The 15,163-nt window shown below is 38.1% G+C and overlaps 2 protein-coding genes across 2 annotated transcripts in view; both read right to left on the bottom strand.

Annotated features, from left to right (window-relative positions):
• Nucleotides 1–4,034: 4,034 nt before the first annotated feature.
• NIF3L1 (NGG1 interacting factor 3 like 1) overlaps nucleotides 4,035–15,163 on the bottom strand; it is a 118,546-nt gene continuing 107,417 nt past the window's right edge. The window contains exon 4 of the mRNA XM_059702752.1: nucleotides 4,035–4,049. Within this exon, the coding sequence (XP_059558735.1) occupies nucleotides 4,048–4,049 (2 nt within the window). The 3' untranslated portion in view covers nucleotides 4,035–4,047. The remainder of the gene's footprint in view (nucleotides 4,050–15,163) is intronic.
• On the bottom strand, nucleotides 7,356–7,826 carry LOC132238113 (elongin-C-like). Its single transcript, XM_059702719.1, has one exon. The coding sequence runs from the start codon at nucleotides 7,692–7,694 to the stop codon at nucleotides 7,356–7,358; it is 339 nt and encodes a 112-aa protein (XP_059558702.1). The 5' UTR covers nucleotides 7,695–7,826.

Raw genomic sequence — 15,163 nt, 5'->3', positions numbered from 1 at the left:
TAATGGATAGAACAACTGAACAGTCCACAAGAAAATAGAAGGCTTGAGCAACACCATAAACCAATTAGACTTAACTCACAGCCAGGGAACGCTCCACACAACAGAATATGTTATCAATATACATGAGTATACATTCAAGGAGAGACCATCTGCTAGGTTATAAAACAAACCTCGATGCATTTAAAGGGGTAGAAATAATATAAAATATGTTCTCTGACTGTGATAATGGAATGAAATAGAACTCAATAACAGGAAAAATTGGTAAAATTCACAGATATGTTAACATTAAACAGCACACTCCTAAGTAACCAGTGGGTCAAAGAAGTCAAAAGAAAAATCTAAAAATACTTTGAGATGAATGGAAATCCAGGGCAGCATGTCCAGTCCTGTGGGGTGCTACTAAAGCAATGCTTGGAAGGAAACTTATAACTGTAAATGCCTATATGAAGCAAGAACTGCTCAGGCCTGGATAGCTCACCCCAAACAGCCATCTGCTTGGGTGCCCATTTTGCCCTGCCCCACGTAGTGGCTTTAGGGCTGGGGTATTAGGAAGGGGTGAGGAAGGGAAGAAGAAAATCATGAATGAATGCTGAATTTAACAAAGTGATTTTTCTGCACTTAGTTAACCTCTCCCCAGAGACAACCTATCACTTCTTTTATTTATTCATTTATTCATTCATTTTAATATATATATATATATTATTGATTTCAAGAGAGGAAGGGAGAGGGAGAGAGAGATAGAAACATCAATGAGGAGAGAGAATCATTGATTGGCCGCCTCCTGCACGCCCCCTACTGGGGATCAAGTCCACAACCAGGGCATGTGCCCTGACCAGGAATTGAAGCATGACTGGGGTCATAGGTTGACACTCAATCACAGAGCCACACTGGCTGGGCTTATTTTTTATTTTATTATTTTTTTTCTATCTAACACTTCTTTTAGATGATTATTTTATTTACTAGAGGCCTGGTGCACGAATTCATGCACCAATGGGATCCCTCAGCTTGGCCTGCTGGATGGGGCCAAAACCGGCTCTCTGACACCCTTCAAGGGGTCCCAGATTGGGAGAGGGCGCAGTCCAGGCCATGGGACCCCACCAGTGCACAATCAGGGCTAGGGAGGGATGCAGGAGGTTGGCCAGCTGGGGAGGGACTGTGGGAGGGCTCCAGTGTGTGTCTGGCCCTTCTCCCTCAGTCCTGATCAGCCGGACCCCAGCAGCAAGCTAACCTACTGGTTGGAGCATCTGCCCCCTAGTGGTCAGTGCACGTCATAGTGACTGGTTGATCAGATGACTGTCTGCCCAGTGGTCAGTGCATATCATAGCAAGCAGTTGAGTGGCCTTAGCATATTAGGCTTTTATTATACAGGATTTTTCTAAATGATATGCCTACATTGTTCCTACTTGATTATTTTAGGTTTAGGTATTTCCTACTGACTTCATATTATGCAAGATGAGACTATAGCACTCTTTTTCCCAAATCTTCACTCCATGTTCACTGCAACCTTTTTATCTTTCCAAGTAGTTCTTGTCTGATTTTGATTAGCTCAATCTCAGTACTTATCTATATTTATAAAAGCCAAAGCGACCGTTACAACCAAATGACTGGTTGACCTGTAGCTATGATGCACACTGACCACCAGGGGGCAGACGCTCAATGCAGGAACTGCCCCCTGATGGTCAGTGCGTTCCCACAGCCAACCTCCCACAGCTGGCCAACCTCCCATGATCCCTCCCCAATTACCCTGATCATTGACCAGGCCGAGGGACCCCACCCATGCACAAATTCGTGCACTGGGCCTCTAGTATTACTATAATCATGCAAACAACATCTTTTTTTCCTGGGTAGTTTGTATTGCTCTGTCTTCAGATACACTAATCTTTTCTTCTTCAGTATCTAATCTGTTACTTATACTACTAAGTAACTACTGCAAACAACAGTCACAGCCAAGCCATGTACCAAACTATGATCACCTGTCTTTTCCTGCGCAACTTTTGATTTTCCCTGGAGTTAATAATTATCTTGTTTTACTTGGTTTTCTAAGTAATTTGACCCTAGACTCTTTGGTCAGTTATCCATATTGATTGGATGGTAGTTACATGGGAGTATGCATTTGTCAAACTCACTGAATTGTACATGTAAAATGAGTGTATTTATGCACATTATGCAAATTATACATTGATAAAGCTGATTTCAAAATAAACAGGCAAGCAGAAGTGAATTGGAAGCTCTGAGCTCCTAAGTAGATCTATTCCATCTTCAGCATCTCAGTGGGTGATCTAGCTGAGCTATTAACTTGGGGAACTTCTATTGTCAGTATTTTCAAAACTTTTCTTTTAACTTGATCAGACTTAGCAGAGATGACTCTTCTAATCTTCTACCTGCAGAGTAAGAACCTGGTTGCCAGGACTCCCAAAGTGGGGTGGGAAATGATTGATGAGGTTCCCTAACCCTATAGGTACACCCATCTTAGTTGAACACTCTTTTTTTTTTTTAATATATATTTTATTGATTTTTTTACAGAGAGGAAGGTAGAGGGATAGAGAGCTTGAAACATCGATAAGAGAGAAATATCAATCAGCTGCCTCCTGCACACTCCCTACTGGGGATGTGCCCGCAACCCAGGTACGTGCCCTTGACCGTAATCGGACCTGTGACCCTTCAGTCCGCAGGCTGATGCTCTAACCGGTTAGGGCTTAGCTGGACACTCTGGACCTGCCCCATTCTTTTGTTTTTAGAATCCAACTCTCTCCAGTTTTACCTCCCATATATCTGATTATTTTTTCTCAGTCTCTTTATAGACCTCCTTTTTTACTTAGTTTTTTGTTGTTTGTTTTCTTGTCCCTTAACCTCTTCCTTGACCTCTTCTTTTGGTCAACCAGGATTTAATTATCTTCTTGTTTTAGTGGTCAGACGTCTCTCTACTGTGTTTCTCTAGTTTCCCTGTCCATCTGATTTCTCCCAGGGTCTGTTGGAGTTCTGTGTATCTGTTGTCCGCCTTCATGAAGTACTAAAGGGATGTGCTAAGTACAGAATGTGACACAGAGAAATAGTCAAGGTCAGAGGTGAGAAAAATCATCAGAGCTCAAAGGTCACCAGCTGTTTCAGCAATGTTCCAGGCCTGGAGGGAAATGCTGACACAGATGGAGACCAAGCCTGGGTGCAGATGTGGCATTTCTGTGTCTTATTGCTGCTATTACTTATCTGTGATGCCTACTTCCATGATGTTACGCCACTGCAAGGAGCCCTTTCCCAACACAAAGTAAATGGATCACTGAGTAGTGGGGGGGGGGATATTAGTCCTATACTAAAGGCTGCTCTGGTCCCATATAACAAAGCTAAGAGTAAGTCTCAAAAGGATTAGACTGTTTATAAATAACTTACCTTTATCTCAGAACAAAGTTCGAAAATATTTAATAGGAAAACAAAAAATATTGAGCACCCAACAAAGTTCACAATGTCTGGCATTTAATTTTAAAAAATTACAAAAATGCACAGAATTGGGAAAATACAGCCATACGATGACTACAATCAATCAATAGAATTAAACCCAGAAATGTCAATATAAGTTAGCAACAGATTAGCTACTGAAGAATAAAAGATTAGTGCATCTGAAGACAGAGCAATAGAAACTATCCATGAAAAAAAAAAAGACTGGGGGAAAAAAACATCGATATTAGATATTAGGGATGTTGCAATATAAGTTCAAGCACCCGAATATACATGTCAGTGAAAACTCTGAAGGAGAGTGCAGAAGACAGAAAAACTACTTGGAGAAATAATGGCTGAAAACTACAAATTAGATAAAAATTATAAACCCATATAGATCAAAGAAACTAAAAAAGAACAACAACCACCAAGTATAAGACACACGAATAAAACTACACCACATAACATGATAAATTGTTTAAAAATGGTGATACGAATATAAATGACCTGTTAATCTGCCCCATCACATCCCCTTTGGACAGAAACTGACTGAGCTAAAGACACAGTACCCCTGGAACATTGCCAGAACATGGAGTTCAGTGTCTGTCCCATTCCAGACTCTTTAAATGAATTTGATCAGCCCTAAAATGTGAGATCCAGTCTCAGGCAGCACGAGCTATCACCAGATTTCATCTGAACAACCTGCCATTTACTATCCCAAACTGTTCCATTTATTTTCTTTGCCTGCCTGGCCTGTCAATCTTCTTGAATTTTAATCTATGCTCACGTCCTTTTTACTTACACAATCTGTTTGGGCAGGATTGTCTGGCTTTAGCTCTCAGTGTTCTCTCCAGACCTGATTTGGTAATGTCCTCTGTCCCAACTCAGGACTTACCCCAGAGAGGCCAACCACCTTTCCTACCAGTTTTCTTGTGAAAATTTTCCAGGAAATTATAAGAGTAGGTCTTAAAAGTTGTCAGCACAAGAAAAAATAATTGTAACTAATGTGAAGTGAAGGATGTTAACTAAATTTAATTCTAGTAATCATTTTGCAATACATACATATATCAAATTGATTAGGTTATACGCCTAAAATGAATACAATGTTGCATGTCAATTACATCGCAATAAACAAAAATTTCCAGAAAGAACTTAAACTTTCTGGCCATGTGGCCAGATTCCAGGCAATATTGGAATCCACCTCAGTGCTATGAAAATTGTATCAAGTTGAAAGTTGAGAATTTCAATTGCCTTTGTTATGTAAATCTGAAGGTTGAATTGAAATATGTTTTCACATCAAATATGCCTTATCAGAAATACCTGTCTTCTTGCTGTCTCAATCAAAATTGAGCAATAACACCCAGCTGGTGTGCCTCAGTGGTTGAGCATCGACCTATGAACCAGGAGGTCAGGGTTCCATTCTCGGTCAGGGCACACACCTGGTTTGCAGGCAAAATCCCCAGTAGGGGACATGCAGGAGGCAGCCGATCAATGATTCTCTCTCATCATTGATATATCTATTTTTCTCTCCCTCTCTCTTCCTCTTTGAAATCAACAAAAATATGTTAAAAAATTTTTTAATTGAGCAATAACTAGTAGTACTATTGGCACAAATACCAATTCTACAGTAAGGCACTTTTGTATAAATAAAGTTGAATAAAATATTTTGGGACATCTTTTGTATTACTGCAAACATTAATCTTTTAATTGCTTGCTTCTACAGTGGTCATTAAGAAATTAGCCCTCCACAAACATGGGTTCCTGATCATATTGATCTTTTTTAAAGACACTCAGACATACTTCTGCTGTATTAAAAATACTTAAATGTCTATGTAGAGCCACGTGTGGCTTATGTGTACAACCTTAACATAAGTCAGAATGTGTGGTACAGCTTTGGTAATCCCAACAGAGGCTAAGTAAGACCAAAGCAATTCTGGAACACAGCTTTATTTTTATGCTAGAGGCTCAGAGTGTGAAATTGCACGGCCCCACCCACCCACATGCACCTTCCCATGTGCGCACGGCCCCACCATGCTTGCAGCCTCACCCACCCACCCACAAGCCACCCCGCCTCACCACACCCATCCACCCGCTGCCCTGCTGGCCGCCAGCCTTGAGCTGTGAGCCCCACCACCACAAGCAGCTTGCGGGCCAGGGGGTGGGACTGAGAGGTGCTCCATGCACCTCCTGGTGACTGGTCATTTGGTCGTTCTGGCATTATGCCCTTACAGCCACTGGCCTTTTATAATATAGACTAGAGGCCTGGTGCACAAAAATTTGTGCACTGGCGGGGGAGGAGGTGTCCCTCAGCCTGACCTGTGCTCTCTCACAGTCTGGGACCCCTCAGGAGATAACCACCTGCTGGCTTAGGCCCGCTCCCCGGGTTGCAGACGGCCGGCCCGGATGGCGGCAGGCGGGCAGCGGATTGCGCTGCCCTGCCCCGCCTGCAGTATGCAAATTTAACGGTCATCTTTGTTGGGTTAATTTGCATACTCTTCTGATTGGTTGGTGGGCCTAGCAAAGGTACGGTCAATTAGCATCTTTGTCTTTTATTAGTGTAGATGGGTGAGCATTTGGACCCACAGTGGGGCAACCAGGAAGGAATGAGAAAATTAAAAATGGTTTTAGTCTCAAGGAATTCATAATCTAGAGGCAAGACAATAGTTAAGCAAAGTTGAATGAGGTAAATTAAGTACAAACATCAGGCTGAGGGCTTGAAGAGATGAAATTTATTACGTTTGTGGCAGGAATTCAGTTCCACCAAGTAAGACAGGGAGTGAAAGGGAATGTGGGAAATCAGGGAAAATAGTCTGGGCTTCAACCAGCTGCTGATGGTGAGTTTTGAAATTCTGATGGCACTGAAGCTAAATCTATGTGATTTTGGCTTAGTGAAAAGGTGTCTCAGTATTTCCTGTGGCCTTTGAAAACTGTTGGATCCTGAGAAGAATGCTTTTAGTTAATCTGTACAGTCAGGTCAGCTTCACTCTATCATGAACATACTCAGGACACCTCTCAAGTTGTCCAGGGAACCACACAAACCCCTATATTTCTCCTCAGAGGTTGCATGTGCAAGCCACTTAGTTTAGATTTTGTCACTTTTTTTTGAAATTATACACTTTATTATGCTTTTTATTATCTTTAGTAAGAATAATAAATTGACCTTAAAAGATAGCAAAAAGGGAAAATGAATTATTTAATATATGAACCAAGTATAATAAATGTTTGTAAGTAGATTAAAAAAGAGGTGATCAATGCATAAATTGAATAAAATTACCTAGTTTGGTAAAGATGGAGATTTCTGATTTAAAATAGAAGAGTGATATACATGAAATAAAAAAGTGACATATTTTATTTTATTTTTTTCAAAAAGTGACATATTTTAAAGCTCTTTCAACATCTGATGGTTGTTTTTATTTTCTTACTCTTTTCTTTCTTTCCTTTTTAAAAGATTGATTGTAGGTGGTCAAACAAAAGGGAAATGTACAGCCCTCACGAAAACTGATTCCAAATTTTTTTTAAAGTAAACTTACTTTCAACATTTTCAATACACTTTAGTAATTATTTATGAGGGTTTCCTTTCCTCAAAATACTGTGGAAAAAAATAGTGTAATTGTGTGTAAGTAGTTTAAATGAGAATTTATATTCATTCTAAAAATGTTGATAGTGTCTTCACTTAAAAACAGAACTAAGTCCAACTTAAATACCTGTTGAACATTTACCATGTGTAAGGCACTGTGTAAGAGATAAGATGATAAATAAAGCAAGATTTTCAAGAATTTATAACCTTCTAGAGAAGAATAAGGCAAGTATAAAAATACCTAAGTTATAAGATAAGGCAAGATATGCTTTATTAGGAAGGTACAAAGTTCTGTGCAATTTTTTTTTAATACTGGAAAAAGTTAACAGTTTATTATTATTTATTATATTTAACAATCTGGGAAGTTCGCAGCCATCAGCAGTTCCAGTGCAATTTCAGGTGCAATTGGGAATTCAGGAATTTCCGTGGAGCTGTTAGTGTAGCGAACCTTGTAAGTAAAATACATGCACACTTTCGATAGCAGGTGTGAAGGGATCTCTCTAAAATTGACTTCATTAGTTTCATTCTCAGCAAATTGACCTGGGCCACTCAACATGGCTTTTATTGTTCCTGATGTTAATGCATGTTCTCTTTTTACAATAAATTCATGACCATCTGAAGATATCAATTTGACATACATGACATCAGGGCCTTCACAACCACCATAGGTTTTCTCTTCTCCATCCATTATGTTCTTATGAAATTCTACTTCGCTTGCACAGGAAGTTTAGTAGTTTCTCGTCAGTCCCGCAGCCACCACAGCCACCGCACCAGGTCCCCGTGCACCTCCACAGCCCCCACGCCAGGACCACACCCCCACCTCCCAAGTTCTGTGCAATTTATAGATGAAAAGATTATTATCAAGAATCAAATCTCACTGATTCAAACTATAATTTCAGATATATGCTCCCATGAAAAAAAATTGTATGGTTGGGAAGATATACCACATGTAAGTACCAAGTATGTAAGTACCCAGAGGAGAGAACTTTGTTTTGCTCATTGATGTATCCGTAGAGCCAGGAAGATCCCTGTTATAAAGGAGTGGCTGGCCTTTATTGTGCAGGAGGCAGTAGACTGATGATGTTTCCCATCGATTTTCTCTCTATTCCCTCTCCCTTCCTCTCTCTCTAAAAATCAATTAAAACATTAAAAAAAAACAATAAAAACAAAAACCAAAGGAAGTGCTCAATAAATATTTAAATGAATGGATAGAATTTGAAGAACAAGTTGAATTGTCTGCCTCTGTTCTAGTTGCAACTCCTTGTAGCTGCTTGACTTGGACGTTGGAGGTAGGTTGGGCAAGCATGCCCTATTAGTTGCATTCAGGGGTTCTGTTCCTTGTAATTGTGACAAAATAGAACAAAAAAAAATCACTATTGTGCTAAAGGAGAAATGTTAACTGCATGCAATGACTATAGTATAATTGGTTGCTTTTAGCAGAAGTTGGTCTGGACCTTTGATGGTTAGTATTTTTATCACCAACTCATCCATAAGTAGGGAAGGTTACAGAGCATGTGTCAGAAAGCTTAGGCCTAGCTCAGTTCTAACATCCTTGCCTTGGAAACGAGGGGAGTGCCTTCTAATCTCGAAATATGTTTCCAGGTCACCATCATGGGTCTTTTGTAACTGGCCTCCATTTTCTAATAAGCAATTGGAATGCATGAAGCCTCCTAGACATGGGAAAATATGTGTCTTTCCAATCCTCCATTCCCACTAAACCTTTATGGATTCCTAGAAGAGGTGTTAATCTGTGACAAATCATCTCTTACCTCACTTGTATTTTTAGATCTCTAATGATGAATTCATTCGTCAGAGACATCCTAAATAGGTACTTACCTGTTACACAGATACACAGGCACAGTCCCTGTTTTCAAGGAGGCCATAATTTAATGAGGAAGTCAAACAAGTAAATGAATAATTATGATGCATTATGATAAGTGCTATAATAGAAATGTATATAGATCTTCCAGCTGTAACACTTTTTATTTCATCTATGTATATAAAAGGCTAATATGCAAAGTGTCCCCTCAGTAGTTCGACTGGGAGACCAAGAGTTCCACCACTCACTATGATGTGCGCTGACCACCAGGGGGCGGTGCGGAACAAAGGAAGGCCCTGGCTAGCAGCTGGCAACTGGGGAAGGGTGGTGCCAGCCAGCAGCTGGCAGCCAGGGAAGGGACACCCTGGCTGGAAGCCAGAAGGAAGGCCCTGGCCGGCAGCCAGAAGGCCCCTATCAGCCCTGGTCACCGGCCAGGCCTAGGGACCCTACCCATGCATGAATTTCATGCACCAAGCCTCTAGTTTACTTACAAATGTACAAATTTATATATTAGAATCATAATTGCTGATAAACCCAGATTAAATATAAGGAAGCATTTATGGGTCATGAATTAAAAAATAAATGCCTTGAGTTTAATCCCCTGTGTTGTTCAATATATGAGTTGTGACATGAGAACTACTACCTGTTCATGCCATGTCTCCTTGTTGGAACTTACCTAGCATCTACAGCTATTGTTTTAGTTTTTAATTATGTTTCACTAGGAAGTCTGGTCAAAATATATGCCTTTATATCTGTATGAAGCCCTGATGTTCTCATATTACGTTACTATCAAGTGGGATTCCTAAGTTCAGGTGATACCACTGCTTGTGAACCTGATTCTTCCTCAGTAAGAGGATCCCATCTGTGCTGATACAGGCCCTCTTTATTTTTAGGACAGTTATTGCTATGGTTACTGTGAGCCACAGCATCGGCCTTCAGTATTGTGTCCCTGAACAGTTAGTATTTCCCATGGAAATTTTGTAGCAAGAGAATAAGTGAAATAAAATACTTCATACATATAGCACTAGAGGAGCTAGAATCACAAAACATTCACTTAATTGTGAATTTCATTTATTGCAAAGACTTTAAAAAAAATCTTAGCTACTCAACAAGGTAAAAATGATCAATGTATTTAAAATAAGTAAATTTAGAAAGATGTTTGGTTAATTACCAAGTTAGCAGAAAAATGTAAGTTGGATGCTATTATTTCCAAATTCAGTTTAGGAATTGAGTAATTAAAATTAGAGTGGGTGGGACATTTGCAGGGGGGGGGGTGGTACTAAGTGCTTTATTAAATGAGATTTAATTAGTAACTTACAAATCCTATAATTGGTAAAAATCTAAAAGCAAAATACTTCTTTTTAACCATAATGTGCTTTAAAGAGCATTGGAGCATTATTAATAATGATCTTTTCCGTTTTAAAACAGAAAATGAAACATATGACATTTCAAAATGCCACAGAATCTTCTGACTTACATCTGAGCTGTAGATAATTTTCTTATTTTGTAACGATTCTCAGAAACATGTCTTTAGCAACAACCAAAATTCTTTCCAGTTAGTTTTGTAATATGTGATGACATTTGAAGAGTTACTTCATCTTTTGGCCTGTGAGATTAAACAGAAAAGTGTACAGAACTTGAGACAAAAGATTTTGTCATTTTCTAATGGCTAAAGCCATGTTTTAAATTGTTTATATCTATCAAAGGTAATTCAATAAAGTACAATATGAAATTTAATCTTTATATGAGTTCGCATTTTGAATAGTTCTTATTTTTTATTATATTTTTATTGAATTTATTGGGGTTACACTGCTTAACAAAATTAAATAGGTTTCAGGTGCACAATTGAATAGTTAAATTATATATAATATTTATAACATATAATAACATAATACTATATAAAATACAGAACATAGTTTATATTTCACATAACACATAAAATTAAATAAAACTCCTCTTTGCAGTAAAATTCTTTCTGATAGAATTATTGGCAGGTAAATGCAATTTCCATGGAGTGTTTTAGTGTCTGAGTCTCTGAAGCTGATGTTCTCACCCAAAACAAAAATAAAAACAAAAGCAAAAAAACCTCAAAACAACCCTGTGCACTACATCCTCCTCTCTGAAAACTGATACTGAAGGTAAACCAGGGCTCAACTGGAAGATTCCATTCTTATTAGCACATCTATTTGAATTTGAATATTTTGCAACTCGAGAGATTCCGATAACACATGAGGATTTTATTATGAAACGTTGTAACTCATGTTGACAACTGAGTGAGAGGCCATGTAAAATAACATTTAATTTTTCTTGATAACCTACCTGGGTGTTATATAGTAAACTATACATTTAAAAAAACACTTTAAAAATCTGATGAATTCCTTAAGTGCTATTTTTTAACGACACTGAATACTGTGAGGAGAAATCACATTCAACCCCAATCTTTGTCTTAACATTCTATATGTATTATGTAATATATCAATACACTCTCAGGGCAAGGTTCATTGTACTACTGATAGTGAGTCCAAGTTCATACTTTGGTCTTCTTGATGATGATGATGGTGGTTATTATTTTTGCTCGACTTCTCTTTCGTGATTAGGTCATTGTATGTGTCTGATAATGTTCTTGACAAAGAGTTCATAGCTGTTATTTTCTTCTTGTTTGATTATTCTTGCATTAGCAGTTTCTTTGTAAAATCTTCTTAAGCTACTTATCTACTTCAAGAAGGTTAGTTTCGTTAAACATAGATATTAAATTCCATGAACACACATCAAGTACAGTCTGTAAAAATTCGCTGAAAAGTCCCTTTGTTCGCCCCTGCAATTTTAAAATATATTTTTAAAAACCCTAATATAAAGCATTTTCCTTTCCACAGTTTCATAAGGTCTACATTTGATTGAAGCAGCAAGTGGATGACGATAAATACACCCTACTGTACACCAAGTTCTGCTTGTTTCTACTATTTCCATTATACCAATATCCTGTAATCCCTTTTTCACCTTTTTCATTTTCTCCTAATGTGTGTCTTCCACCATATTAACTTTCCACATGCATAAATTCCTATTCTTTCCATGCCTTTGTCTTGGTACACATTTTTAAAAATATGTATTTTTATTGATTTCAGAGAGGAAGGGAGAGGGAGAGATAGAAACATCAATGATGAGAATCATTGATTGGCTGCCTCTCGCATACTCCACAGTAGGGTTTAAGCCTGAAACCTGGGCATGTGCCCTGACTGAGAATCAAACTGTGCCTTCATGGTTCATAGGTTGACGGTCAACCACTGAGCCACGCCAGCCCGGCTTTGTACACATCTTTTATGTCACTATAAAAAAAATGTGTGTATCATTTTTTTGGGGGTATGTCAAAACACAGTTCCCTTCAAAGTATAGTTGTACAGTAAAATTACTGTATTCATTATTGTCTCTTTTAATAAAACATTACATGCCATACCTTAGATTTTTTTAAAGGACAATGGTTAGTTACAACTAATTGTACCATTTTGTAGAAAAGGAACTAAGGAAAACCTGGAATCATCTCTTAAAGATTTCATAATAATACTTTAGGTTGCAATGTATTTGAGCTCGTAAGATTCTAGCTGGTGCACTCATTGAGGTCTTCTGATCTCCCCCTATAACACACTAAAAACGCACAAAGATTCACTTTAATAGACGAGGAAATATTCCTGGGGGTTAGTAACAGAACTAGGAATTAAACCTATAGCTCCTGAAGTCCAGTCCTTCATTTGTTTAAGCTCTATCGCTTTTCCTTGGCACACATAAGAATTGTGGATATAGAGTAGCTTTTTCTTTGACTTGCTGATATAAGAGATGTTATATTTAACCAGTTTTCTGACTATTGCTCCTTTGGCTTTAGCGTTTTTCCATAATCTTCATACTCCGCCTTATGAGTGTTTGTTGTGTAAAATGTGTTCGATTGGTCTAGTCTGTATTGTATAACTATCTCATACCAGATTATTGTTACAAAGAAGAACTGTAAATACAACTTGTCCCATACCAAAAAAATAAATTAAAAATCCAAAGAATAATTTTATAGCATCTTATAGTACGTATCACATATGACATGATAGCATAATATAGTGTTTACTATGGGCTGTGGAGTCAAACCTGGATTCAAAATCTGACTCTGGAATTTACTAGCTATGCCATCTTAGGCTTTGTTACTTTACTAGGGACTTGCCCTACATACAAAATGGGGCCAATACTTTTACATATAATCATCCTCAGTGCTTATTTTGAGACTTTCAAACACATAATTAGCATTTTTCCATGGTCATACATCTTAAGAACAAAGGTCTCATTAGTTGACTCTAGTCCAAGTGATAGCAACAGCTAAAATGACCGTGGTTTGTGTGCTTTGCAGCTCCTATGGAATCCAGGCAGTTACTCCATACATTTTTTTAAAAATTGATTAGAGAAAGGGAGAAACATTGATTTGTTGTTCCACTTCTTTATGCATTCATTGGTTGATTCTTGTATGTGCTCTGAACAGGGACTGAACCCCCAACCTTGGTGTAGCGGGACAACACCCTAACAACGGACAGGGCAAGACAATGTCTTTTAATTGGAATGTTTTGGAGTTTAAATTTTAGACTATTTGCTATAATTAATATAATTAAGTTTAAATCTACCACTTTGCTATTTTTACTTGTTCTATTGCTTTTTGTTCCTTCTCTTTATTCCTTGTTAAACTCTTCCCTTATGTCTTTTTTTATTCCATTCTACCATATTCCATTTACTATCAACTTATTAGAAATTCCTCTCATTTGTTTAGTAATTTCTCAAGTTTATATTTACAAATTAAAATTTACAAAGAAAAAAAATCATGAGTTTTATTTAGCTCAGCGGTTCTCAACCTGTGGGTCGCGACCCCTTTGGGGGTCGAACGACCCTTTCACAGGGGTCGCCTAAGACCATTGGAAAACACATATATAATTACATATTGTTTTTGTGATTAATCACTATGCTTTATGTTCAATTTGTAACAATGAAATTGGGGGTCACCACAACATGAGGAACTGTATTAAAGGGTTGCGCATTAGGAAGGTTGAGAACCACTGATTTAGCTTTTTTTTTTATAATCCTCACCCAAGGATATTTTTCCTTCATTTTCAGAGTGGAAGAGAGAGGTAAACCTAGAGAGAAATATCAATGTGAGAGAAACACATCGATTGGTTGCCTCCTACACATGCCCTGACCAGGGCCTGGGCCAGGGAGAAGCCTGCAACCCAGGTATGTGGCCAGAATCGAACCGGGGACCCATCAGTACACAGGCTGATGCTCTATCCACTGAGCCAAAGTGGCTAGGGCTTAGCTTTGTTATTAAAGCAAAAAATATCTCTTTTCAACAATCTGAGTTGTCTCAACTTTAGAGATTTAATTAAATTTTTAAAATTCAATGTGGGGGAAATGTCTAGTGTATTGTTAGAAAAAAATATCACTTTTCACAACATGGGAAAGAGGACTAAATCAAGAGTAGAAAATATCACAATAAAGAAAAATGAACATGATACATAGTCAATCAGAACTGGGCAGGAAATATCTAATCTAATAGTATAATACTGTATAGGTCTCTCTAACCTCCTGCAGGAGACAGTAAAAGCAACAAGGCCAACCGCCATTTACAAACCTGTTCATACACCCATGTTCACAGCCGCATTATTTATAATAGCTAAAATGTGGAAGTAACCCAAGAGTCCATCAATGAATGAATGGATAAGCAAATTATGACATATACACACAATGTGATATTATTCAGCTTTAAAAATAAAGGAAATTTTGATGCTACAACATGGATGAAACTTGGGGACATCAGGCCAAGTGTGATAAGCCAGTAACAAAGAGTGTATAATTCCACTTACTAGTACATGAGGTGCTCAGAGAAGTCAAAATCATAGAGACTGAAAGTAGAATGGTGGTTGCCAGGTGTTGATGTAAGGGGGAGTAGGGAATTATTGTATAACTAGAAACCTGATGCACAAAATTTGTGCAAGAGTAGGCCTTCCTTCCCCCTGCTGCCGGCATCAGCTTCCCTCTGGCACCCGGGACCCAGGCTTTCCTCCAGCCCTGGCTTCGTCCGGAAGGACATCAGGTCTAATTAGCATATTACCCTTTTATTATTATACATGGGCATAGACTTTTAATTTTAAAAGATGAAGAGCTATGGAGATGGATGATGGTTGCACATTATGAATGTATTTAATACCAGCAACTGTACACTAAAAAATAGTTAAGATGGGAAACTTTATCACTATTTAATTTTTTTTAGACCCCGTCCATTTAAAACATACACATTTGTTAAAATATATGCTGGCTGGCTG

The sequence above is a fragment of the Myotis daubentonii genome, chromosome 7, assembly GCF_963259705.1.
Source record: "Myotis daubentonii chromosome 7, mMyoDau2.1, whole genome shotgun sequence".
NCBI lineage: Eukaryota > Metazoa > Chordata > Mammalia > Chiroptera > Vespertilionidae > Myotis > Myotis daubentonii.
The sequence above is the reverse complement of the archived record's forward strand: the minus strand, read 5'-3'. Positions and strand labels throughout refer to the sequence as shown.

Bases quoted from the DNA above. Each gene is read 5' to 3' on its own strand.
- LOC132238113 (XM_059702719.1), bottom strand. From the start codon at position 7,694: ATGGATGGAGAAGAGAAAACCTATGGTGGTTGTGAAGGCCCTGATGTC.